Source organism: Helianthus annuus, chromosome 6, assembly GCF_002127325.2.
Source record: "Helianthus annuus cultivar XRQ/B chromosome 6, HanXRQr2.0-SUNRISE, whole genome shotgun sequence".
In the NCBI taxonomy this organism is placed as follows: Eukaryota; Viridiplantae; Streptophyta; class Magnoliopsida; order Asterales; family Asteraceae; genus Helianthus; species Helianthus annuus.
Genome location: NC_035438.2, coordinates 3,897,323 through 3,924,217, shown reverse-complemented (window position 1 = coordinate 3,924,217; position 26,895 = coordinate 3,897,323). Strand labels below are relative to the sequence as shown.

The 26,895-nt window shown below is 40.5% G+C and overlaps 2 protein-coding genes across 2 annotated transcripts; one reads left to right on the top strand and one right to left on the bottom strand.

The window, feature by feature from the left end:
* Positions 1–384: 384 nt before the first annotated feature.
* LOC110864419 (homeobox protein BEL1 homolog) lies at positions 385–4,004 on the bottom strand. Its single transcript, XM_022113476.2, has 4 exons — positions 2,678–4,004; positions 1,883–2,265; positions 1,338–1,398; positions 385–1,193 (listed from the first exon to the last, which is right to left on the bottom strand). The coding sequence occupies exons 1-4, from the start codon at positions 3,422–3,424 to the stop codon at positions 603–605; spliced, it is 1,782 nt and encodes a 593-aa protein (XP_021969168.1). The 5' UTR covers positions 3,425–4,004; the 3' UTR covers positions 385–602.
* Positions 4,005–19,845: 15,841 nt separating this feature from the next.
* LOC110866085 lies at positions 19,846–21,369 on the top strand. The gene has a single exon (XM_022115433.2). The coding sequence runs from the start codon at positions 19,846–19,848 to the stop codon at positions 21,367–21,369; it is 1,524 nt and encodes a 507-aa protein (XP_021971125.2).
* The last annotated feature ends 5,526 nt before the right edge of the window (positions 21,370–26,895 follow it).

The following is a 26,895-nucleotide window of genomic DNA, read 5'->3' as shown; positions in this document are numbered from 1 at the left end:
ACCTAAGAACATCCTGGTTGTAAAATGGCTCACCTTTATCCGTAAGGTTATAGCTTCAAATTCTACAATATATATAGAAAGGTGGTTAATAGGAGCGGTGTAACATTAAGAGCAATCCTAGCGTATCATGTAAACTTGAGTTAATTAAATTTGTCAAAAAAATATGATCAAAACCTAGACTTAACCTACTTTTAAACCTATCAATGTCGGCTAAAACCTTCACCCATTTAGATATAGAATATATATACTACCCGTCTTGATACCCTAGTCTAAAAAGCTTTGGTTGGTAGGTATTTAATGATATTTAAAACAATAAAGATAGATACAACCAATGACTTAAAAACACTACTAGACGCCTAGAAGAGGAAGCTGTACATTCCTATGTTGAATCAACTGATCATTTCTATAATTCTTTGACTGCAAAATATTAAAGCAAGAAAAATATTACAATACCCTTTCAATATACAAAAACTTCAAAATGTTGATCTTAAACAATTATCCTAACCCCAATCATGTATACCCTTTACCTAGAATTATATATATATAAATCCCATATGTGTTCTTTTTAACTTATATAAAATAAGATATAAATTTTTTAACTCTTAACCAGCCAAATTATCATGTAGCAGTTGTGCCCCCATCAAATTCCTGTAAGGTAAATTCTGTCCTTGATCACCCTCTAAAAGAGAAGAATATTGTACTGCAGTTTGGCAATCTTCCATATGGTCTCTAGGGTAGTATAGTGACACTCCACCACCACCTTCACCGCCGCCACCACCACCACTAGCATGTTGCTGTAATCCCAAGTTCAAAGAAACCCCTCCACCACCACCAGCACCATTGCCACCAAAGTTGTGATTGTATGCTGAAAAATCTAGCTCCACTGCTCCAAAAGAATCAGCTGAGACCCTTGGAAAACTCTGGTGAAAGGTGCGGTCAAGGGTTTTCGTTGTATTGTGGTCGTGGTGGTTAATGATCGACGAAAGACAATCAGAATCCCTCCGAATAAGCTGATCAACCGTCGGTTTTTGCTCCACTTTTGTGATTGTAGTGTTTTCATCAGTAGCAGCATTGAATCTGTCTGTGACACCTTCATTGTTTTCATGTTCATTATCTTTTGTTTCTTCCATATACATTTCCTCCACCATGGGCTTCCATAGCCTAACCCTTGCATTAATGAACCAGTTTGATACCTAGAGAAAAAAGAAAATACATTACAAAAGAAAAACATATTGTGCTTCATTATGCTAGCTAGCTAGTACCATGTGACAAGAAAAATAAAGTACGAATTAAATAAATGTAAACGAAAAGAGAACAAGTTATAGATGTGACGATACTTGGCTTCTTGAGAGGCCGGTTTGTCGTGCTAGAATATGTTTATCGACATCACTAGGGTACCTGCGATTTCGTGTAACATATAGTTAGGTGTATTGAACTATATGATATCAAAATAAATTGTTACCACAAACTTAAACAAGTTCAACCTTCACATGTGAACTTTTTTTCGTATGATTTGAGGATATCTCAAACAAAACAAAACAAACCAAACTAGAAAAATAAATTGAATAAAATATATTTTGTGGATGAGACTAGAGAAGGGCACATTTATATGGTCCCTCCCTATAGGAGAGATGTGAAGGAATCAAATCCACAAGAAAACATAAGAAGAAGGCCCCAAGAGACAAAATAAAATAAATAAAATAAAAATTTTGATGGGATCAATAATATGATAATAAATGAATTTAGGAATCAACATAGGGATGGATGAAAACCAATGATTGAGGAGAGATTGTAAAAGAAATAGTTTTTGATTTATTTAAAAAAAAAAATGAAATTCAATTCCTTGATCAGTTAAGATCAACTAATGGCAGATGGAACTTACGGATGGAGGAAGTGCTCAAACAGCCAAGCACGAAGAACGGACACCGACCGCTCCGGTAACCCACGCTGCGGCCGCCAGGGGTGGCTGTCCATGGTGATCATTTGTTGAAAAGCCCTTTGCTGTCTTAAAGTTTGATCAAGAAGCCTTAACCTAGGAGTCTCCCCTCTGGTGGCACCAGGGGCAGAAATGTCTTTTTCTCCCATAGCCTTCTTGGTTGCCTTGATCTGACCTACAATACCATCTCTCAAACACCTAAAATGCCTTGACATTGCCTTTGATGCCAAGGCTGAATAAACTGTTGCTGCACCATTACCAGCCACTGCTTCAAATGATGCAACCACTGCCTTCATTTGAGCACAGTAATTATGGTATTTTCTATCCACCTATAAAAACAACAAAAACAAATGTTAAATAGACCAGCTATCTTTTCTGGGCTTTTTATGGCATGTAAATTTATGTATACAATCACAAATAAATTGTTAACAACAAACATTCAACAAGAAAAGGGGGTTATCAAATTAAATTTAAGGAGCAAACTTGTCACCATGTGGGCATTAATGGAAAAACTTATGGTCACTCAATTAGTTGAAAATAAAAAAAAAAGTTAAAAAAAAAGTTTAAGAAATTTCAAAAGAAAACAAGAATCTTTGATTTATCAAATTAAAAAAATATATGCTTTACTACAAAAATCAGAATAAACTAAACATTAACAACTGTATGTATTCCATGAAATTCATTGTTAAAGAAGACTTCTTAAAATTTTACAATACAAACAAAAAGTAGAGAGATTTATACCTCATCTAGCATTTGAAGGAGCTTGGATTTTCTTTTCTGCAATTCCAAGAATTCAATAGAATTTAAAGGTATATTTTTTGAAGAACTAGCATTCATATGATCCAAATTATGATCATGATCTTGTGACTGGTTGGTTCTTTGAGCTTTTGCCTTTGTTGAATGATCATTTTGCTTTGTACCAAGATTGCAGAACTCATTGAGGAGATCTTGTGTAGGTATTAAATACCTTGAGCTTCTTAAACTGTATTGTCCACTTTGATGTTGAGCACCACCTGAAGCAGTGTTCATAATATTAGCTGATTGATCATCTGCCATCATATGATGATGTTGCTGATCATGCATATAGAGAGGCTTCCCTAAATATCCCTGGTGAGGATGACCATGGTTATGATGACTTTGTGGTGGTCTTACAAGCTCAAATGATTGTATTCCAATGGTGGAGGGATGAGTGGAAGAGAGAGAAAGTGAAAGTCCTTGACTTGGCCTTTCATTTGGTTCACAAGGGATTAGTACACATCTTTGGAGAGATGATTGGTCATCAAACTGAGAGAAATCTCCGGCGCCGGGGCCGGCAATCATGACCGGTTTAGAAGAAGATGCGAAGAGATCTGAGTTGTGTTGCTCAAAGTTGAAGAAGTCATTAGTGTTTGATGATGAGTTAACATAAGGATCAAACCCTTTGGTGGTAGTACTTCCTACCATCATATTCATATTACTTCCTCTTATCATCTTCTCTTCTTCAACCATTTCAAGTTTTCAACTCATAATACCATCATCATCATGATTATGATGATGTTATATGGTGATAACAATGATGATGATGATGAAACCAACTCAAGAAAGATGCAAAAGATGGAATCTTTTTGTGTCTTTATTGATTTCTTCTTGCTTCTTGATGAAACCCTAATATGAGATGAGAGAGGTGGTGGTGATGGTGTTGGTGGAGATGGTGGTGGGAAGGGTGGTGGATGGGTGGAGATATGATCGACCCTTTATGTATTAATATAAGTTGGTGTTGTATAAAAAGCAAAACATGTGATGGAACTTGGAAGAGGGAGAGGGGACCCTAAAAGCCAAAACCTAAAAGGAAGATGAGAGAGAAAGAGAGAGGGGGGGTTTAGTAGCACGGCGGCATGGTGGTGGTGATAACGGTGGAGGGAGAGTGGCTGTGGGAAGAGTGGATAGCCTTTATGTATTTATGAAATTTGGTGGTGTGTGAAAAATAAAGTAAAACATGTGATAAGAGAGTGATGTCATGACACCCAAAACCTAGGAAAAAGGTAAGCTCAAAGAGATATACCTATACGTGATTAGATATCCCAAAATAGTGGCAGAGAAAAAGGTCATTTGGGGGACAATAGTAAATGCTTATTTGTGATTGCTTATGATAGGTTTTTACGGTCGCTTAAACCCTGATCATAACATGTTGTAAATGTGTGTATATGTATTGTAAAAAATGTAACTAGCTATATGTTGTTTAAGATAAGGTAAACTTTTTTCTTTTATCAATATAATACCATATATAATGAAAGGGTTTGTAATCTAGTGGTATCAAAATGTTGAAAATGTGTTTTTTATATTACTTATTAGCACTAAGGTAAACTTTTTTCTTTTATCAATATAATACGATATATAATGAAAAGGTTTGTAATCTAGTGGTATCAAAATGTTGAAAATGTGTTTTTTATATTACTTATTAGCATTGACGGATGCAAGATTTTATTCTAATGAGTTACTTTTGGAAAATTCTCTTTAATTCTCACTATTTTTTTCTAAATTCTACAAAGTTTTCACTATTTTTTTAATTTTTCCAAACGCACTGGGTTCTTGGCAACCCACAAATGTGGGCTGGATTTGCCCCTGCTTATTAGGTTGAGGGTTTTAGTCTCATCATGAACAAAAGGATGTAAATTTAGTTAGTAGGTATATGAGTTAGCACCCAATGACCTCTAGCTCAAGCGGTAGGAGGACTTGAGTTCTTCTCTGAAAACTCAAGTTCAATTCTCATTTGGTGCAAAAAAGAAGTGAGGCACTGGTGGGCAGTGATAGGAGATCCAGGGAAAACTGGGTTTGATCCTTGAGCCAAACGGGTTTTACCGTCGTGCCTACGGGCGGGTGGGTTACCGGGTTTTCCCCGGAATTGGTGGTGGACGACTCGGGTTACTTTCGGAGTACTCCGTTTGTCCAGTGGGTGCCCCGAGAATGCTCGAGATTGATTTGTTGGCCGTTAAAAAAAATGTATATGAGTTAGCCATTTAAGAAAACTAATATGATCATAAAAGGAATCCAGTGGATGCTAAATCATTTGTTTGGATCAATTACATGATAGTTATATAATAAATAAAGTGTTGTATGAAGGATAAACAAAAATTTCTTCCTTGTAATGATAAAAACGTTATCTTGTGTAACAAACGCTAGAAATATGTGTACTTATATGATTTTTCTAAACGACTTAAAAAGGGTCCATATTGTCCAAAAGTCATCATAGAAAATGAAAGAATTATCCTCTCAATAATTTCATCAACACCTATCATCCAAAAAACTATTAAAAAAATCACACACTCTTTGTAAGAAAAAACATTGATAGTTAATTAGGATAACTACAACAATATTAAATCTGAAACAATCTCTGATTAGTATCTACTTTGTGTCTCATATCTAAGATCTTGTAAAGCAAGTCGACATTTGATGAACTTACAGATGTCAAAAGGCAAAATACACATAAGATTTTGAAAATATATAGTATGTAGTAACGAATTTGTATACAGGAAAAAAAAAGATGTTAACCGAACATCCAAATGTTCATTAACAACAAAAGTAAAAGCTAGCCAACGTAAAAATCGTTAGCATGTTTTTATGCATCAACTTCCGTAATAATCATTATGATGTTGATTCCCCCAAATATTTTGGTAATTATTTTCAGTTTTTTTTTTTAAATTTAACTTTTGTTCACAACGCCATCTCACCCAAGACAAAGACGGTGACCACCAACACAAAAAGCGCCTGCTACCAACTACAAACCAAGCATATACAAATGGATATATACACCACTCACTCCATACAATATCGGAGAATTTAGATCTATATTTAAGCCAAAGAAACCTAAAGATTTCACCGAGCCTATAATGTCTTCCGCTTTGCATCTCTTGTTCGAACATCTTTTTCCTTCCTCGCCTTCCATAAACTCAAACATGTAATTATAATGAGCCCGCTTATCACCTAGGCTTCCTTTTTACCGGTGATTGGAAATTTCATCCAAATCTCTGAAGCCACGCTCCAGGCCGTAAAAACATGATCTACAGTTTCCACACCATCTTCGCATAAGGCACAAAGATCTGAGTAGACATGAATATTCCTTTATCTAAGGGCCATCCTGTGGGCAACCTATCCAACACCGCTCTCCAAGAGAAAATATTGCATATGCTTGGAACTCATTTGCACCATTTCATTATATAGTTTTGACTATAGTCGACACCGGTTGTCATAAGCTCCTTGACCATTCTCACCGAGAAGACTTTGTGATCTTTCCCATCCCATTCCCGGGATATACCGGGATAGGATTCGAGTTACAGGAACAAGGGCCAAACCAACCACCCAAGAATGGAATCGTCGAGCGAAAACACTTGACAACCTCCTGGAAGCAGCTTTTCTTGCCACCAGACCTTTCTCCATCTGGAGAAAAGAATCGTCTTCAACAGTTGAGAACGCTCCAGCCACTCCTACCTCTCAACAACTTAAGAAATCCCCCTTCTCCATCGCCATATCCACTCGATATTCAAGCCGCGAGATTCAAAACAATCACTCACCCTATAGCCTTTTCCATCTCCAAACCTTATAGATTTGGCCACCTATCTTTGAAAATAGAATTACCTAACCAAAGATCCGCCAAAATCTAATTTGTTCACCACTACCAACCTTTCCCTTAATGTAATAGTGGACCTTCTTTCCTCCCACATCCAGTCTAGATTCCAATATTACTATAGAGTTCCAAAACCTGATATGGTTTTGTTTGAAGGCAAAAATGACCACTCCCTACAGTTAACATGACACGCACCCACCACCCTTTTCCATAAACTGTTTTCTTCTATCTTATACCTTCAAACCCATTTAACTAGTAATGCGTTATTGACGTCTTTTAGCTTACTAATTCCCACGCCTCCCATCTTTTTTGGAATGGACATCCTATCCCGAGCAACCCAATGGACTTTTTTTTTATGTACTCATACCAAACCATAGAAACCCCTTCATGATAGATTCAAAACCTTCCACAACCTCCACATGAGCTTTAGAAAGAGTGAAATAATATACAGTAAGACTTTCGAGAACCGCCTTGATAAGAGTCACCTTACCTCGATGGACAGAGTTCGGGCTTTCCACGAAGCAAGGCGTCTCTCGAAAATCTCAAATATAGGTCTCCAACTATTGATTCTGTTCATATTTGCACCCATTATTAAACCCAAGTAAGTAAAAGGAGTCGTACCAGATTTGCACCTAAGAGCTAGAGCCATGTTCGAAACTTCTAAGCTTTCTACTCCAATACTATAAAGGAAGGATTTGTGTAGGTTGATTTTTAGTCCCGAGCACAAATAAGAACATCTTAGAAGCCTCGCCACATTCCTCACTTTACCTTCCGACCACTCACCCATAATCAATGCGTCATCTGCAAAAGAAGGTGGGATAAGATGGGCCCGTCATTTCAACTCTTAATGCCATCAATAATCTCCACCTCATTAGCTTTCAGAAAAAAAATATCCATAACAATAAGGAATAAGAAATGCAACAAAGGATCACCTTGTCTAATTCCTTTGTGGCATTGAAATTCGAAAGTAGGGCTACCATTTACCAGCACCGCTGACCTGGCCAAAGCAAGAGCCCCGAGTTCTACGAGCACCACAGTTCTGGGAAATCCATTTGATGCATAACTGATAAAAGATAATTCCAGTTAACGTTGTCGTAGGCTTTTTCGAAGTCTGTCTTTAGGAGAAACACTTTTCTACCCCTTCTCTACAACCAAGACGTTAACTCGTTTAAAATTAAAGAGCTATACAAGATGTACCAATCTTTCAGAAATCACAATCCCCATAATCGTTGTCAATCTATTAGCCAATACAAAAGTTAAATCTGAAATTCGTCGTTCTAAAAAATATAATATAACAACAAAATTGACTATTTTAAAGTTAATTTACAAATAAAAATTCTAAATTAAAGTTAATAAAAACTAGGATCAGTTACACAAATAGTTCTTTAGTTTGGCTATATATAGGGTTGTTAACAAGCCGAGTCAAGCCAAGCCAGGCCCAGCTCGAGCTCGGCTCGAATTCAAACAAGTTGGCTCGGCTTGAGTTCGAATTCTAAAATGAGCTGAATTTTTGGGCGCGAGCTCGACTCGAATAAAACCCAAACCAACTCGGCTCGACTCGATCTAACAGTGAACTATTAAGTTTACTAGCCTCAAGACGCACTCAAACATTAAAATTTATCTAACCTGAAGGCCATAGTTACAATGTAATTTAGCTAAAAATTGCTAAATATATGCAACTTAGTAGTGCAAAGCACCAAATGTGCGAGTACGACTTGTTAATTTTTTCTTTGGTTTCACCTTGGATTTTATAATGGAGGTTTTTTCTTCAGTTTTTTGTGTGAACGACGTGGGACAAAAAAAATGAAGGCTTGAAGGATTCTTAGGCTTTTTGTTCGAACGAACGACGTGGGACAAGAAAAAAAATGAAGGCTTGAAGGAATGTTGGAAAACAAGCACCATTACTATGTTTAATACATTAATTGCTCTAGGATTAGGCTAATACACTTAATAAATAAAATTAATATATTTAAAATAAAATAATTTGAGCCGGCTCACGAGCTGAGCCAGGTCTCGCTCGGGCTCGGTTTGTTTACAACCAATCTAATTTCGAGTCGAGTTTTTTTCGAGCTTTTTCCGTGCGAGCTTCAAGCGAGCCACGAGCATTTTGAACAACCCTAACTATATAGTCGTGTCTTTGAAACTAAAATTTAAACAGTTTAGCATGTTCTAGTTATGTCGTTTTTGTTTTATAATATACAGGGTCTAACATTAATTCCCGCTAGTCAGGCTTTATAGTTTGTTTAAAAAAAAAGATAAAATAGTCATTTTATAACTTAATGAAACCACATAACGTACTTAGACAAACAACATCTTAAATGTGTGATTAGGAACAAATTACATTGACTTTTTATGTAGTTAAATAAATTAACAATAAATAAAATAATGGTCACAAATTACTACTAATAAAATTAAGAGTTAAATGTCATTTTAGTCTCTTTGGTATGGACTATTTTGCCAGTTTAGTCCAAAGGTTTGAAACGTTGACATTTTAGTCCAACTAGTTTCAAACGTTGTCATTTTAGTCCACTGAGTTAACTTCATTTTTTTATTCTGTTAACTAGAAGGCCATTTCGGTCATTTTATATGTAATTCTGTTAAATAGAAGGGCAATTCGACCATATAAAATGATCGAATTACATTCTAGCTAACAGAAAAAATGGACGAAGTTAAACCAGTGAACTAAAATGGCAATGCTTGAAACTATTTGGACTAAAATGACAATGTTTCAAACCTTTAGACTAAACTGATAAAATAACCGAAACCACAAGGACTAAAATGGCATTTAACTCTAAAACTAATCAATATCACTAAGCAATAAACGGGGTGCTAAAGTCTACAGAGATCGAATATGATATGCTAACAAGTACGAATCATTTCAATTTTGAACTTTGTCGAAAGTGGCATCACAATAAATGCAAAAGATATATACTAAAACTCAAAATAGAAAAACGAGATGAATATTATTAAACCTTATAAATTGACCTTGTTTATGTGGACAAAAGAGAGTAACAAGTTAAAAAGACATATATTCTTCGAAGATATAATATAAATAATGCATGACACTGCCACAAGCCGACATCTGGCATTATTACATGAGCCCTGTTGTATTTATAAAGATTTGTGGCCATTTTTGGTGCACAAAATTCGAGAAACATAACATCAGTTTAAAACCAGTCTTTTTGCAGGAGTTTAATCTGATCAATATTCATCATAGTGTGGGGCTTCAATCTTTTTTACCGGAAGAATCAAGCAAAGCACACAAACATGTTCTCTTTTAAATACAACATGTTCTCTTTTAATTGAGATGATTAATGAGTAATGATTAGGGGATACAGAGTGGGGCGGCAAACTGGTTCGGCAAAGGGGTTTGCCGTGCGGAAACACCGCCGCCAACCATGTTTGCCGCGCGCGTGAAGGTGGAGGTGCGGCAACCTGTTACCGATCGGGGAGAGGGAGGGTAGGAGAGAGTGGGGGTGTGTGAGGTGGGGTCCATGCCATCTTTAACCAATCAAACATTTTTTTTTTTTTTTAAATAGTTTACCAATTCATGAAGTGTCTAACCATTGCCAACACTTTTAAGTATAATTTAAACACTTTTCATTAAATGACATGGCACACTCTCATTGGTCGATTTTGAAGTTTACCACTTTCAAGTGTCTAACCACTCCCTACACCCTTATGTACATTTTTTTTAACTTTCACACTAACATTAACATGTCAATGATGATGTTAGATATAAGGGTGTTATGAGTGGTTAAACACTTGAGAGTGGCAAACTAAAAAATCAACCAATGAGAGTGTGCCATGTCAAAGTGGTAAACTATGCTCAAAATGTTGGCAATGGTTTAGACACTTGGTGAAGTGGTAAACTATTTAAAAAAAAGGAAAAAGATGTGATTGGTTGAGATTGGAATGAACCCCACCCCACCACAAACACACTCTCTTTACCACATCATCAACCCACCACCGATTTGGTAAAGTTTGAGCGGTAAACTAGTGTTGGTGGTGGTGTTTACCGAGTGGTAAACTCTTTTGCCGACCTTTGCCGACTCCCACTCCTAACACCCTAAGTTAGGAGTTACTATAGCATTTGTCAAATCATGCTACAGTAACATTTTTCCTTTTTTCTCTTTTTGTCTTTTTTTTTGCAATTAAGACCTATACCTTTCAGTATTTATGTTTGCGCCCCTTTACTTTTTAAAAAATTTATAGTATATCATTTTGACCCACTCGAGTTTTAATTGCTTATTTTTATATGTGTACGTGTCGGTATAAATTTAAGTTGGTTTACATTTTGACACGAGTTGGATCAAATATAATATGTTTTCATTAGACGTTATAAATTCACGCTACTTTACGTTTTGACGCCGTCGCACGAGAGATGTTTACTAGTATATATAAAAGGTTGATACTTTATTTCGTTGAAGGTTGGTTAGTATAGTCAAGTCTCTTTAATAATACATAAATCACTATGCATCAGCCTTTTCTATTACGTTAACCAACAGACTAACTAATGACTCAAGATGATCTATGTAATTGTTATTCTTGTTGGGATCACCTAAATAATTTATATGGTGTCTGTAATTCATTAATTGATTTCAAACTTCTTTAGCAAATTTCTTTTTGAGATTGAAAATTTGAGTTGCATTCTTAAGATGGTCATCAATTGGGTTGAGTGGTCCTATATTTCCATTTAATTCCAATTAAGACACCTATTCAAAAACTATCCCATACCTATCTCATCTAGCAATGGGACCATCATTATTCCACCAATCTTTCTTCACTTTGCATCTTTTTTTGGTCATCTACTTAGCTTTGGATTTTTCGTTCATGAATAAAATATTAATTTTTCCGCGGGCCCTATCGATTATTTTGCTTAACGAACGTCTCGCTATGGCGTTTGATGCTTAATATTCAATTTGCACAAGTCTTTTCAAATTTTAATTCCAATGAATGCCTGCCACTCAATACCTTTAGTCATTTGATATGTACAAATGTAGAAACAAACACGTGATTAGATCTTGTTACGATACGAGTTCAAATGCATGAGTAAACGACACCTAGATTACGTGCACTAAGCACTTTATATCATGATTAGATGGTTGGGTCGGTTTGTATATCAACCCCTAAAGAGAAAACTAATCACGAGGCCCGGTCATAACTTCAATGATGCTATTTGTCACTAGAACTAAGACTATGCGCCGTGGGCTTGAAAGAAGAGACTCTAAAGTCGCTGTAAGATGAAAAAAGTGTTGTCATGTGGCGTCATGTATGCTTGGTAGAAGGAGAGGTGCTCTAAAGGGGGATATTGTGGTTCTTAAAGGGGACTTTACGTAAAATATGGTATGAGGTGACCAGATATGATTAGTTATATTTAAAACACACACAAAATGTGCCGCACGCCCCTACTTTCCCCACGCCCTTAGGCTAAAGCTTCTTCCGAGCCCTAACCATCTCACATCACATGGCTAGACAATAAGAAGAAGGTAGAAAAAACATAAAACAAAATTGAAAAAAGAAGATAGAAAAAACATAAAACAAAATTGAAAAGTTAGGTTAGGCAGGATGCCAATAAAGATTACAAGGGTAAAAAGTAAAAAATTGGCTTTGCCTTTGATATTTTTAGTATAACCCTTGTTCTAACAAAATTGTGAAAAAGTTGCCCAATTTAAAAGGTACTAAGAGGAGACACAAATACAAAGTGATTCCAAGTGTCACGCGCAAAACACGTGAGATTGTCCCGCATACAAACTTTATCTTTTTCCCTCAATTTAAAGCAGGTGGTCCAGTTTATGACCCAAAGCTTTCTCCGACGCTTGTCATCTAGAGTCACGGCATCCTTTGTCATCTAACTAAAATTATATGTATTTTTACCCTAATTAATATTATTTTTTATTTGTAACAGCGATATTTATACCATATACGTTTTATATCTATAGTTATAAAATATGTGAATAAGTTTACGCGTAATATCGTAAATTCTTTAATGTATACGCTTCACTTATTTTATAAGAAAACAAAGTAGATAAAGGGAAATAGTAAAGTTATTCTACAAAGCCTCGTAAAAATAAAAAGTGTACAAAGACACAATGTCAAGCAAAATCTAATACAGTGCCCAAAAATATACCACAGCATCGAGGAAAAAAGACACAAATATAGAAAAGACACAATGAGTAAAAAGACACATTGGTGTAAACAAAAATTCGAAAATCTACAAGCTAAACATCTAAACGCAAAAACCTAAAATTTCATATCGTAGAGTTCGATAATACAGTTCTAATGCCGCTTCAATGAGTTTAATCGGTGGTCGTTTGATACCCTTCTTATGACTTCTTATTTTTAGGAGACTTTATATTTGATTCTAACCCGGGTATTAATAATATAGAAACGCGGAAAACGTCATTCTTATGACTTCTTATTTTTAGGAGACTATGTATTTGATTCTAACCCGGGTATTAAAAATGTAGAAACACGGAAAAGGTTGAATGTATGATAATATGTGAAATTAGAGAAGGAACCCAAAATAGTTTAACTTGTTTCATGTTTATAAAGGTATAATTTAAATGAATTAAATTGTACTTCTGTTAATGAAAGAGCTTTAAGGACTTTTATGGAATGAATTCGGGTTTGCTTTATATAGTTAAATCTATTAATTAACCATAAAAACTCATTGATAGAGTTTATTAACTCTACTTTTAACGAACAAGTAATTTTTATATTTTTTACATGAGTAAATTCTTATATTTTGTACACGCAAGTTCTCTCTGATTTTACATGATTAGCTTAATGAACTTTATAAAAGTACAGTAAAATAGAAGTCCAGAGATTTAACCATATAATAAAAGCTAAAATACTTAAATGAATTTTGTTAAACTTTGTCTTAAAAAGTTAAACCCTATTTTTTCATGCAAGATCTTTTTCATTAGATTAGTTTAACTATGTTATCATTATTAAAGATAATCTTATGTTCTTAGTAGATTATATATAAAACACACCTTATTAACCATGATATCGCACAAGGGGCGTTTTTTTGCCCAAACACGCCGGGGAACCACCCCTGGGCGTGTTTGGTCAATTTTGATGTTTTGGCGTTTTTCAAATCACGCTTGGAGCAATTTTGAATGGCCAATCATATTTAATCTTCCCTATTTGGCCAACAGCTTTTTTTGTTGGTTTTTTTTATTTTTATTTAATTCTCTACACCCTTTTAACATAATGCTCACACCCCCACTACACCCATTTTAGAAAAACGTCCAGTAATGCCCCTTGCTGACTGTACTGCTACATGGCGGAAAACGCCCAAGGGTGGGGGCATTATTCACCCTTACCACTACGCATGGTCTAACATTTTAAAATCTTAATCTAAAACTTTAATATATTGTATATGTGTATGGGTCTCAAAGGGGCAAAAGTGAAAGTGCACTAATTTTAACGTTATTTACTAATCTCGTGAAAATAACGTTAAAAAACGAGGGGCGGTTGATCATGCATCATGTGGTGGCGTTAATAGCCGAAAGACAAGGGGGTACATGCACTAATCGGCTTGTGTCCCAATTGTTGAGTGTCATGTGTCTCATGTCCAAGGCTTGATGCAAAACTACTATCGAGGCAGGGGTTTCACTGGAAACAGTCTCTCTATTGTTACGGAGTAGAGGTAAGGTTGTCTACATCTTACCTTCCTTGAACCCTATCGTAGCTTTGTCATTGGTAGATTTTACCAAGTATGATGATGATTAATCGAAACTTTAATATCTAAATTAATTAATGGGTATGAAGCTGAAAGAATAGACAACATTCCTAATAGGATGTTAGTTCAGAAGGTTTGGTCAATGTTTTAAAATGATAATAAAACTCAAGAATTTAAGAACCTTGAGACCACCAAGGAAGGTAGATCTAAAAAATTCATTTTTTGAGTCATACCTACACGTTTTCTATCTGTTCTAAAACATCACATATTACAAAATTTTTTGTCATTCATACATTGTGTTGTTGCGATTTTATCGTGTGATACGCAAAGTATGTGTTCATTTCTAACAATAACTTGTTTAAATACCGTCTCTCATTTTTAACTCGTATACATCAGATTTGAATTATTACAAAATAAACATCAAACCGAAACGATTTTATTAAGATCGATTGGTAGGGAGAGGAGAGGAGAGAGGGAATGTGAAGTTTTAACAATTGATAAATGTGATGATTTGTAGCACAGGAAAGAAGGTAGGGGTCCATTGATGATATATGGACCATCCTACAAGTGTAGTACCTGCTTTATCCCTTTACAACATATGGAGCTGGTGCATTCAGCATTCCATCCCTCTTTTTCTATGCAAATTATATCTTCATTTCAATATAATTAATATAACATTGATAGTAGTTGATATGGTTTTTTAGGGAAATTTGTTTGTGTGATGCAGCAGAAAACACACACACATATTTATATAATCTTAAAACAAAAGGTTGGTGGACCATAATCCATTGTGTGATGTAGCGGAAAACACACACAAATATTTATATAACCTTAAAACAAAAGGTCGGTGGACCATAATATAAGACAACCCTTAAGTTTCCAACTTGACGAAAATAGTCCCTGACAAAAGAACAAACAGCCTTTAAAGTTTATAACTTGACAAAAATAGAACCTAAACTATTGAAATTGACATTTACACCCTATTTACCTACTAAACACTTTATAAAATGTCATTTTCACCTCTTGAGTTCTAATATATCAAATTTACCCCCGGTGTAAATTCATGTTTCAACGTAATTTTTTTTTTTGAAAACGAGTAGGGTCAAATATAATGTGTTTTCATAGTTATTTTTATGTATGTTTTCAGTTGGTTTACGTTTTGACATTTTAGTGTACGTCTCGGTATATATTCATGTTTCAACGTATACAATATAAATTCACATTTAACGAGTACGGTCAAATATAATACGTATTCATGCTTATTTTTGCATACGTTTTCGGTTGGTCTATGTTTTGACGTAAAATGTGTTCGAAAAAAAGAGTCGGGTCAAAGATAATACGTTTCATTCCAGGGTATAAATTCGAGTTATTGTACGTTTTGATGACGCTAAGTCTTGATTACCATTTGTTTGTGCTTCCATGTGCATCAAAGTTAGTGAAGGGGTATGGTCCCAAAAAGTCGCGCAAGCCTTCCTCCAGGTCGCACGCCGGGCCATACTCCTTAATCAACTACTTCTTCAATCTCACCCTCGCGCGGGTTACGCCAGCACTTAACAACCTCGCGCGGGGTCTAAACAAGATAAAGCAACAACTTCAGCACTTAACATCCTGAAGACGAGCCTCCAATCGCCCATACCATGCGCAGGCCAGTCCCATGTGCAGCAAGGGCCGCGCAGGGATATGGTGCAAGGGCAGTTTAGAGTACACAGAGTACAAGTGGCAGAAGAAAGGGCCAATCCGCGTCCTTCAGGCTCTGCCCAATCGTGCTCCACGATCGTCTGACGTGCAGGAGACAGAAAGTACTAAAGGACGATTACGTGGCACCAATCACAGGGCAAAGACACCTGTCCCACGATCTCCACTTACCTGCTGATGCCAGAGGGATAACAAGGCCGACAACAGCGACACGTGGCTCCAATCACGGTGCGCCAACACCGGGAAACTTCTAGAAGGCACTAACGGTCGACACCAGTGAGAAAAAGGGCATATCTGCTCTGTTGTCGTCTTCCGGCCCAAGGCCCATCAGCCCACATCCTCTACACCTCTCCGGCTATAAATAGAACCCTTCATTCACAGGTTGATTCATTCTATTCTCTCTACTCTCACTCTTACTCACTTTAATCTCCTCAAAGCAGATACTTATTCTCACACCGGAGTCTGGTTAAGAGGGAAACCCCCATATTCCCCTCTTAACGAGCTAACGGTGTTCTGTTTTGCAGGATAATCCAGTCATTAAGCAGCTCAGGAAACCAAAGAAGATTAACCCTTATGGTGGAAACATAAACCAAACTAATTAACCTTAAAATTAGTTACGTGTTTCTTTATTGGCGCCCACCAGTTTTTTCTATAAACCACTCATCTTCTTTTCTGTGAGCTTTCGTTGTTTTTCCTTCGACCATGGCTGGTCAAGGAATCGTTCCTGATTTTGGATTCGGAGCAAATGCACATGCAGCATTGGGGGAGGACAATCAAAACGTCCAAGCCCAACATATTGAAGAAGTTGGTGAAATCAAAGTCACCAACACTAAGGGACCTCGCGCGAGGATCACTCGCATCATTCAGTCAACAACCCCAGGGAACAATGGTGCTTGACCTTCAAATCCAGCTCCACCCCAGAACATTTCAGTGCTACTAGGGCTACCCGAAGGCGAAACTCCAGCCTCGTGGTACGCCAAGCAGATTGCCACCATCAATGTGGCGTATCAATCTTTGAGCGCACAGCAAGCAGTTTTAACGGCAGAACCGTCCTTGGTTACACCTCAGAGTCAGGGGGCGCGCCAGATACCCCCACAGCAAAATCTTCAAGGAAGAAGCAACAAGCCTCCTCCCCAGAGAAGACCAAGCGTACATGACACGCGCGACACACGGGGAGAAACAGAAAGCTATTACGACTATCCGTCTAATGTCCAGAGAGGACCAGTTCATAGCCGGCTCACGCCGCGCAACATGAACAACGAGTGGGATGACACAGACCCAAATGACCCAACTTGGCAAGATGACGAGGGGTCCTCAGTTTTCAATCGCTTGCAAAGAAATCATGAGTACTACAGACCGAGGCAGCACGTCGGATACAGCGAAGAGGCAGAGCGAGACTTTCGCCTCGCCTATCGACCAGAAGAAGCTACAGAACACTCGAAGTTCATCCCAAAGATCGCTCTAGCGCCATTGTCAAAAGAGAAATTGCCTCCAACGGTCGGAAAGTTTAACGGGCTGACTGATCCGGATGATTATGTCAGAGTATTCACAAGCGCCGGCTGCATGGGAGGATGGAATATGCCCATGTGGTGCCATTTGTTTATCCAAACCTTCACGGGAGCTGCTCGGGCTTGGTTCGACAGCCTCCCACCGGGAAAGATCAAGTCATGGGTTGATTTTAGAACACAATTTGTGAATCACTTCAGTCAACAGAGACGTTACCAGCGTGACACAGCCGAGGTAACGGATATTTGGCGCAGAGAGAACGAAGGTTTAGAAGATTTCATCACCCGCTTTAACAAAGAGTGTCTAGAAATTGGTGGCGTAAGCGAGCAACTCATGTGTGCTCATTTCAAGAAAGCAATTCGCTGTGATAGCCTTATCAGGACAATCACAGGAAAAGATGGAATGCCCAAGGAGTGGGATAAGCTCATGGAAGCCGCAAAGATAGTCGCGCAGACTGAAGAGTCACTGGCTGGCAACAAAAACTCTTATACTGAAGATCGATTTTATAAGGGAAACTCGCGCGATAACAGCAGACGAAACAAAGGCAAAAACCCTGGGTGGAAAGCTAACCACTCCAGCGGTTACGATGAACGACCTCGTTATGAAGAACGATCTCGCTATAAGGAAGACGCGCGAGACACCATCAATCGCATTGGGTACAGGAAGGCAGTCAGGAATGAAAATAGAGAAAAGCATTGGACTCCGCTCATAAAGACACTTAAAGAGGTGCTCATGACGGAGAACCATGATTTCAAGGCGCCAAGGCCTATGACCAACAAAAAGGGGCAAGACCCCAACCTATATTGTGACTTCCATAAAGATACAGGTCATCTAACAGATGACTGTATCAGTTTGAGGCAAGAAATCGAGAAAGCTTTGAAAAGTGGGAAACTGGGTCATCTAGTAAAGAACGTGCGCAAAGAAATGCGTCAGATTCAGCGCAATGATGACGGAAGAGACAAAAAGGTCAGACGCTTGGAAACACATATGGTTAACGGACCAAGATATAGCGCGAGAGATAAAGGCAAGCGTCCTTTCGAACCAGCATGGCAAGAGCAACAGATCATCTTCCCGGTAGTGCGCGGGGGCCCACGCGCAACGCGTCCTGTCATCATTACCGACATTATCGGCCATTACGAGACAGAGTACGTATTCATTGACCCAGGGAGTACAGCAGATATCATCTATGAGCAATGCTTTAATCAAATCGATGATGAAGATAAAGCAAGACTTGAACCAGTCCATTACCCTTTGTCGGGATTCTGCAATGAAATGGTCTTCCCACTAGGCCAGATCAGCTTCCCTCTCACGCTTTCTGACGGGAAACACTTAAGAACAACAATGGTCAACTTCATGGTGATGCCTGTGAAATCAAGGCACGACGTTTTGATTGGGAGAGAAACCCAAGGAGAGCTCAACATGGTAACTTCCACCCCTCACTCAGCAATCAGGTTTCCAACCGAGTAGGGGGTGGCAATTATTTATGCAAAGAAGGAAGTGATGTCAACAGATGATATGCGCCCAACTAAGGCACCAAAGGTTTCCACGACAGAGCCAGAAAAATGGGTCCTAAACCGCAAATACCCTGAACAAATGGTGACGATAGGCCACGCTATCTCGCCAAACATCAGAACGCACCTAAAACAGCTCTTGTTCAGAAACATGGATATCTTCGCCTGGACTCCGGCAGACATGACCGGTGTCCCGCGCGATGTTACAGAACACTGTCTAAACACTTATCCCTCCGTTGAACCAAAAGTACAAAGAAGGCGCAGTCTGGGAGTGGATAAGACAAAAGCAATGAACGAGCAAGTATGCGAGCTCTTAAAAGCAGGAATCCTTCAAGAGGTGCGCTATCAAAGTTGGGTGGCAAACCCGGTAATGGTGGAGAAGTCAAATGGAGGATGGAGAATGTGCGTCGATTATACCGATCTCAACAAGGCATGTCCCAAAGACTATTACTCTTTGCCTGAGATCGGCAAAAAGATAGACTCTCTCGCACCATACAGATGGAAGTGCTTTCTAGTCTGTTACAAGGGGTACCACCAGGTTCAAATGAAACTCGAAGATGAAGACAAAACAGCTTTTAGAACCGACCTCGGCATTTTTTGTTACACAAAGATGCCGTTCGGCCTCAAAAATGCTGGCGCGACGTACCAGCGCCTGATGGATAAAATCTTCGCTGATGATATTGGGAAACACATCGAGGTTTACATCGATGATCTGGTCATCAAGAGTCCCGAAGAGGACCAAATGCTGAAGGATATCGAGAAAACGTTCAACTCGTTGAGGAATGTGAACATGAAATTGAATCCTGCCAAATGTTCCTTTGGTATAGAAGAAGGGAAGTTTTTAGGCTTCATAGTCACAAATGGCGGCTTCAAAGTAAACCCAGAGAAGGTTTAAGCAATAGAGCAAATGCCATCACCAAAAACAATCAAGGAGATGCAGCAATTAGCCGGCCGTTTAGCCGCGCTCAACCGATACCTATCAAATCACGCCGCAAAGTCATATCCTTTTATCAGCACCTTGCGCAATTGCGTAAAGAAACATGAGTTCAAGTGGACGACAGAGGCAGAAGCGGCGTTCCAGCAGATGAAAGAATGCTTGATCAAACTCCCTACACTGACTGCGCCATACGAAAAGGAACCACTTATACTGTACTTATCTTCTTCGGATAGGGCAGTAGGGTCGGTATTGATGGTAGAAAGAAATGGAGTGCAAACGCCAATTTATTATGTCAGTAGGGTGCTTACCAACCCAGAAACAAGATATTCAACAATGGATAAGTTGGTACTGGCGCTGCTTCATGTTTCTAGAAGGCTGCGCAGGTACTTTACAGGGCACGTAATCACAGTACTTACCAACTTTCACATCGGCACAATATTGCAAAAACCAGAGACGTCTGGGCGGTTAACAAAATGGGCGATCAAACTGGGGGGCCACAACATCTTGTACAGGCCGCGCCCATCCATCAAGGGTCAAGTCCTTGCGGACTTCGTCACAGAAGTTCCAGTAGAAAAAATCAAAGATTGTGAGATTGTTGAGACTCCCGCGAAAGATACATCTAACGAGTTGTGGTTGCTGTACACTGATGGGGTATCAAATGAGGATGGCGCAGGAGCAGGGTTGCGCCTCGTGAGCCCCAAGAAGCATGAATTTACATATAACATCAAGTTGGACTCCAAGAACACCAACAACGAGGCGGAATATGAGGCATTTCTGGCAGGCTTACGCCTCGCCATAAAAATGGGAGCTCAAAATCTACAAGCACATGTTGATTCAATTCTGATCGCCAGTCAAATCAATGGAATTTACAATGCAAAGGGCGAGGTCATGGCCCTGTATTTAGAACAGGCGAAAGAGTTACTTCAACGCTTCAAGTCATACAAGGTGGTTCACATCAATCGCTCTGAAAACAAACCAGCAGACGCTTTGAGCAAGCTCGCTTCAACTTCCTTTCAACATCTAGCCAAAGATGTAAGGATTGAAGTACTCAAGAATCCATCAGTCCTGCTACGCCAGGTAAATGTGATCGAAGTAGGCCAGCCATCTTGGATGACCCCTATAATTCAATATCTACAAGAAGGGATACTACCGGAGAGCAAAGCAGAGGCAAGGAAGATTCAGAACAAGGCCCTGCACTATGAAATGAATGATGGTATTCTATACCGAAAATCCTATTTAGGGCCCCTGTTGCGCTGTGTGGACCCTCAAGACGCAAATTACTTGATCAGAGAAATCCACGAAGGGATCTATGGCATCCATGCAGGACCACGCATGGTTGTCGCAAAGATCATGAATGCTGGTTATTACTGGCCAGGGATGCATGTCGATGCTCTAAGGGAGTTGCGCAAATGTGACTCATGTCAGAGACACTCCCCGAAGACCCTGCGCCCAAAGAATGATCTCATCCCTGTATCCACTGCTTGGCCCTTCTAGCAGTGGGGAATTGACATGGTGGGACCTTTCCCCGATGCTCCGGGAGCTGTAAAGTTCATAATTGTGGCTGTTGATTATTTTACTAAGTGGGTGGAGGCCAAAGCTCTCGCTTCAACCACTGCAATGATGGTGCGCAATTTTATCTGGGAACACATCATTTGCAGATTTGGTCTCCCACTCAAAATTGTCACAGACAATGGCACCGATTTTGCTTCAGAGGACCTTGAAAAGTGGATGAAGGAAATGAAGATTGAGCACACTTTCTCCTCCGTTGCGCATACTCAAGGCAACGGTCAGGTAAAAAGTGTCAACAAAAGCATTGTCGAGGGGATAAAGGCCCGTCTGGGCACAAAGAGAAGAGGATGGGTCGATGAGCTCCCAAGCATCCTGTGGGCTCACCGAACCATGCCGAAAACAAGCACTGGCGAAACTCCTTTTAGCCTAGTATACGGCTCGGAGGCAGTTATCCAAGCTGAAGTCGGACTCCCCTCACCGCGCTTGACAGCAGCCAACACGGTTGATAATGAAGCAGAGCGTCGTCTCGACCTCGATTTACTGGAAGAAAGACGCGAGATTGCGCGTATTAAAGAAGCAAAGTACAAAACACAGCTGGAAAGGTACTATAATGCGAGAGTCCGCATTTGTACCTTCATTCCATGAGAATACGTCTTCAGGGACAATGAAGCTTCAAACGCCGAGCGCCCAGGAAAACTAGCACCCAAATAGGAAGGCCCATACTTAGTACATGAAGTGCTAGGGAAAGGGGCATACAAGTTGCGCACTCTGGATGGACACATCATCCCGCGCACGTGGAATGCGCAAGAACTGCAAGTGCTATATGTAACTACCCTTGGCCTTACGCCTTTACTTTCTTATGTTGGCCACGCGCCTTTCTAATTTCTATGTTGGCTAAACGCCCTACGTGTTTGCGATGTATGTTGGCCTAAGCGCCTGTTTCTTAAATGAATGAAAGCATATGCCTTATGTTTTCTCCTATCATGATGACTTCTATGTTACAAATGCATGTTAAACTTTTGATTAGCACGAAAACACTTCAGCAAAATATGAGCTATCGAGTTATGCCTCCAAGGTTCTCCGCGAACATAGCGCGTGACCGGGCAACTACACTCACATAAGAGCCACACTTACATTTATTCGCGCTAACTTAACCAAAGTTTCTCGCAACAGTGCAATAATTGTAACTCGAAAAAAGGAAAGCAAAACATAAAGATCATATTCAAAAGGCGCAGAAGCGCAACGATTACAAAACATCATCAGTTTACATAAGCGCGACCGCGCAACAAGTTACATTTAAAATCCAAAAACAAAACTACAAGGCACAAAGCCTGTCAACACTATTCAGGCTGATCACCATCCCCATCCTCATCACCATTACCGCCATCATCGCCGTTGCCACTACCTTCACCATCATCGCCCTCTGACTCCTCCTCATCAGACACTTCAACCATCTCTGGTGGGTCCAGAATAGCCTTAAGGCGAGCACACCAGTCATCATGCTCCAAAGCTTTCGTGATCAAATCCATTACAGGCAGAGCTAGATGATCGTATGCATTTTCAGCATGGGTCAACTCCGCATTAGCCTCATCAGCCACCGAGCAGTGACTTGTGTCAAACTCCTGCCCGAAAATCTCCTCAGCATGCTGCGCACATTCCAGATAACCTCCACAGTGACAACCGCGCGCGAGGCATCTATAAGAGCAGCAACAGTTCCATCTAGCTCCCCTGCATTCAAGATGGAGTTGGCCATCTACAAAAAGAAATGAATCAGAAACTATTTCCTAGTAAATAAAACCCAAGTTAAAAAGAAAACAGTACCAGCACAATCCCCTGCCACGCATCCATTCTGCCTCCGAAGCCAGGGTGTCAACAATGCCCTGGACCTCATCATAATTATTTTGCGCCACATTAAGGGCAGATGAACTGATGGCGCGTGCCTCCTCGGCCTTTTGCTTGGCTTCCTCGGCAGAGGCAGTTTTCGACCTTTCAGCTTCAAGATCGATCTCCAAGAACTCAGTTTTGTCAACCTGCTCTCGTAGGCGACGCTTCAACTCCGCAATTTCAACGTCCTTGGAAGCCAGATCTTTATCCTTTCTGGATACTTGCGCTTTAAGCTCAACCTGCAAAGGGTGAAAAACTTAGATAATTCTACACGCTAAACCATGGACAAAAAAGGATAACACCTTAACACACCTCAACTTGCTCCTTAGCAGCTTGCGCATCTTAAACCTTCCTTTCCAATTCCGTAACCTGACCCTCAAGATCGGTAATTTTAGTGCGAGCCGCATACATGCGCTCGTTGTCTTTCGCGCAAATTTTAGTGCGAGCCGCATACATGCGCTCGTTGTCTTTCGCGCAAATCGTCTTCCAGTCAGCACGCTCCTTTGCTAAGAGGTCTTCACCAGCGCGGAGTTTGCCCTTAAGGCCTTCACGGCCCCACTCCTCTGCTTTCTTATCGGTTTCGAATTTTGCCTTCTCCTCATCAAAGGTAGCCTTCGACTTTTCAAAGTTTTTGACATGCCTTAGCAACCGCTCGCGGTATTTCTCCCATTCTTCCTTTTCCCTAACCATGCTCCGCCACTCGCGAACAATCTGATGGTTAGCAGCACGGGTGTTGGCTTCACCAACAACATAAGCGTGATACAACGCACTGTGGGTTCGCTCTCTTTGTCGGTTAACCTCACTAGGAGGAATGGAGTTCAGAAGCCAGTCGCGGCACGGAGCGAACTCCAGGAAAGTGTCTTTTTGTTTCAAACCCCATGGCGGCTGGTGCGGAGCGTCACCACGACCCTCCTCCGTATAGGACTTGTAGTAAATATCTCCCAAGGTATCCATAGGACCTATAGGAGAGTGTGGCATTGCACCTTGCTTTCCCGCGCCAGCTTGGCCAGCAGCAAAACCAGCACTCGCACCACCACCAGCAGCAGTTCTCTCCTTATCAACAGCTGAACCAGATTCTCCAGCAGAAGTTACCTGAGCAGTTTGAACGGGGGCATCAGTTGACAAGGGTTTAACCGGTTTCTTCACCTCCGGGCCTTTCCCCCTCTCATGAATGGGCTGGTCAAGCCCTGTGATACGAACTTCCTCTGGACCCTGCGCCTTCTCAAGAGGAATAGTAGCAGTAACCTCGGGCTCCTTAGGCTCAGTAACAGGCTTGTCAGCAGCTCTTTTTCTCTCCATCTCCTTCTCCTTAACAGGCTTCTCAACAGCCTTTTGCTTCTCCTTCTCAAACTGAGGAGCCTTGAAAGGTTTAACGGTAACCTTGGTGACCTTGGGCCTTTTAAGCGCTGGCTCTGAGGGTTCCGTGATGGTGACACCCTTCTTCTCAGGGGCCTTCTTTTCGGTCTCTGCAGAAATGGAATGTTAAAAAGGAGATAACAAAAAGACCGCAAGGCAAAAGCAAAACACTAACCAGGAGAAAATCTATAAAGAGAACGCAAATTGCTCCTTTTTCCGATCAGAGGAGCGCCACCAGGCTTCGACATCACAGAGGCACCAATCGCAGCCTCCCTACTCCTTTTCCTAATCAGCTGCACGGCAGGCTCCTCATCCTCTACCTCTTCTTCGTCTTCTCCTTCTTCATGCGCAACAGAAGACGAGGTGGCCCAAGCATCAGGGTTGCGAGAACCCGCGCTCCCCGAGCTCTTTGAACCAGCAGCTCCCGCCTTCTTCTCGCCTATGCGCAACAAACCTTCAAATGAGTCACTGATAATAACATAATCTTCTAAGTTACTTTGACGAAGGCGGAGGGTACCTTTATCAGCAACACTAGTGGTTACACGGCTACTCCCACCCTTTTTACTGGTAACATCGACATCCAGGGTGATGACCTTCTTTTTCTTTGGCTTCTTCTTCTTTTCTTCCGGGTCAATGCCTAAATCGCGCATCACACCTGCAAAGATGGTAGACCAGGAACCTAACTCCCCATTGGAAGATCCGACAGACTCCTCGCTGGAAAGATAAACAATCTCTTTCCCAGCAGAAGTCATAACGCGCAGAGGACGAGGGTTAGGAATATGCGCACCTTCAGTTGATGTAGGTGGATCGGCAAAAGCATCGGCAACTGGGTACATGAAATGACTTTTAATCTGGTCGTACCAGTATACCTCCCCCGCTCTAAGTGGGCGCGCACCCATGAACCCTCCAAAAGTTGGGAAGGCAGCTTGGTACAGGTGCACTTCTACACGCGCAATTACAGAATTAAAAACAGGTTACAAAACAATTAAAGTCAGAGAAATAAAGCAAGTGACTAACCTCGGTCATCGAACTTCAAAACTGGAACGTCCTTGCTATCCGGCGCCCATTGGTCACTCATTCCCGCCGCCACTAGAACGTTTTCACCAAACACTCGGTTTGGAGTGGCAGTAAGCTTGAGATACCAGTTCTCCTGCTTAGGGATCGACAGATCCTCCTTCACAATTGGCTCAGACCAGGCGCGGAAGGTCATGGCAATCGGTATCACTTCCTCGCGAATAAAGAAGAACTTTGTTTTCCAGTCATGGAAACTCTTAGGAGGGTTCAGAAGTATCTTATTCGCAGCTCCCCGATTGGCGAAGGAATAGAAACCCATATTCCTAATCAGATGATAAAAGACCCGGAACCTCTCCACAGTAGGTTCAATGTCGTGAGCTCCACAAAGAAACTCGAAGTGTCGAACCCTGACCATCCCAGGAGGACTAATCTGGGAGATATGAAACCCATAAAATCAAAGAATATGGGACATAAAGTTCGTCGCCTGCAACCGGAAGTTGCCCTGACGACAGAAATCCTCGAATAACGTGATGTAGCCCGGCGGCGCATCGGCGGCCGTCTGGTTCTGACCAGGATACTTGGCATCCCATTCCGGTGGAAACCGAAAACCTCGAACGATTTGTTCAAAAAGCCCTAGATCCCACCGGAGGACAAGAAAAGGACCTTCTTCTCCAGGAACGTCTTCATGATGTTCTTCAGCCATGAGTATTGAGTTTAAAGTTCAGAAGGAAGTTTTGAAGTTATGAAGAAGATTCATCAAAGATCTGCTAGTAACCACTTGAAGATTTGAAGATCTGCAAGGAACGAGGAGAGAAAATGGGAGCAGTTGAAGAAAAAAGTGCTCCCTTCCTTCATCTCATCGGGTATATATACCCATCGCGTTTAATGCGATGGGTAAACGTGCCGAGATCACCGCGCGCGTGCCCAATCACAAAACGCCACGTAAGGCGGGATTATCGGAGTGACGGTTACCACGCGCGCGTGGGCCTCACTCGTCTGACGGAAAGCCGAACCGTCAGGGACAACTTGATGACAGCCGTGTCAACGGTCAACTCAAATGTCGCCATCAACGGCATTTGCACCAACCCGTCAGAATTCAAATTTCGAGGATTTTCCCGCCTACAATTACTACAAACTTCATGCAGAAGATACTAAGGTCGCGCACCATCAACAATTGTCCAACAACCTTGCGCGCATCAAACAAAAGGCAGTGTATCACAAGAGCTAACCTGGTAGCCGCGCCATAGTAACCGACAA

Excerpts from the sequence above, each read along its gene's own strand:
- LOC110864419 (XM_022113476.2), bottom strand. The coding sequence starts at position 3,424 with ATGGTTGAAGAAGAGAAGATGATAAGAGGAAGTAATATGAATATGATG. Across the intron at positions 2,266-2,677 it reads TCCTTCAAATGCTAGATGAG|GTGGATAGAAAATACCATAA; the intron begins GTATAAATCTCT and ends TTGTTTTTATAG. Across the intron at positions 1,399-1,882 it reads TTTGAGCACTTCCTCCATCC|GTACCCTAGTGATGTCGATA; the intron begins GTAAGTTCCATC and ends ACGAAATCGCAG.
- LOC110866085 (XM_022115433.2), top strand. The coding sequence starts at position 19,846 with ATGCCATCACCAAAAACAATCAAGGAGATGCAGCAATTAGCCGGCCGT.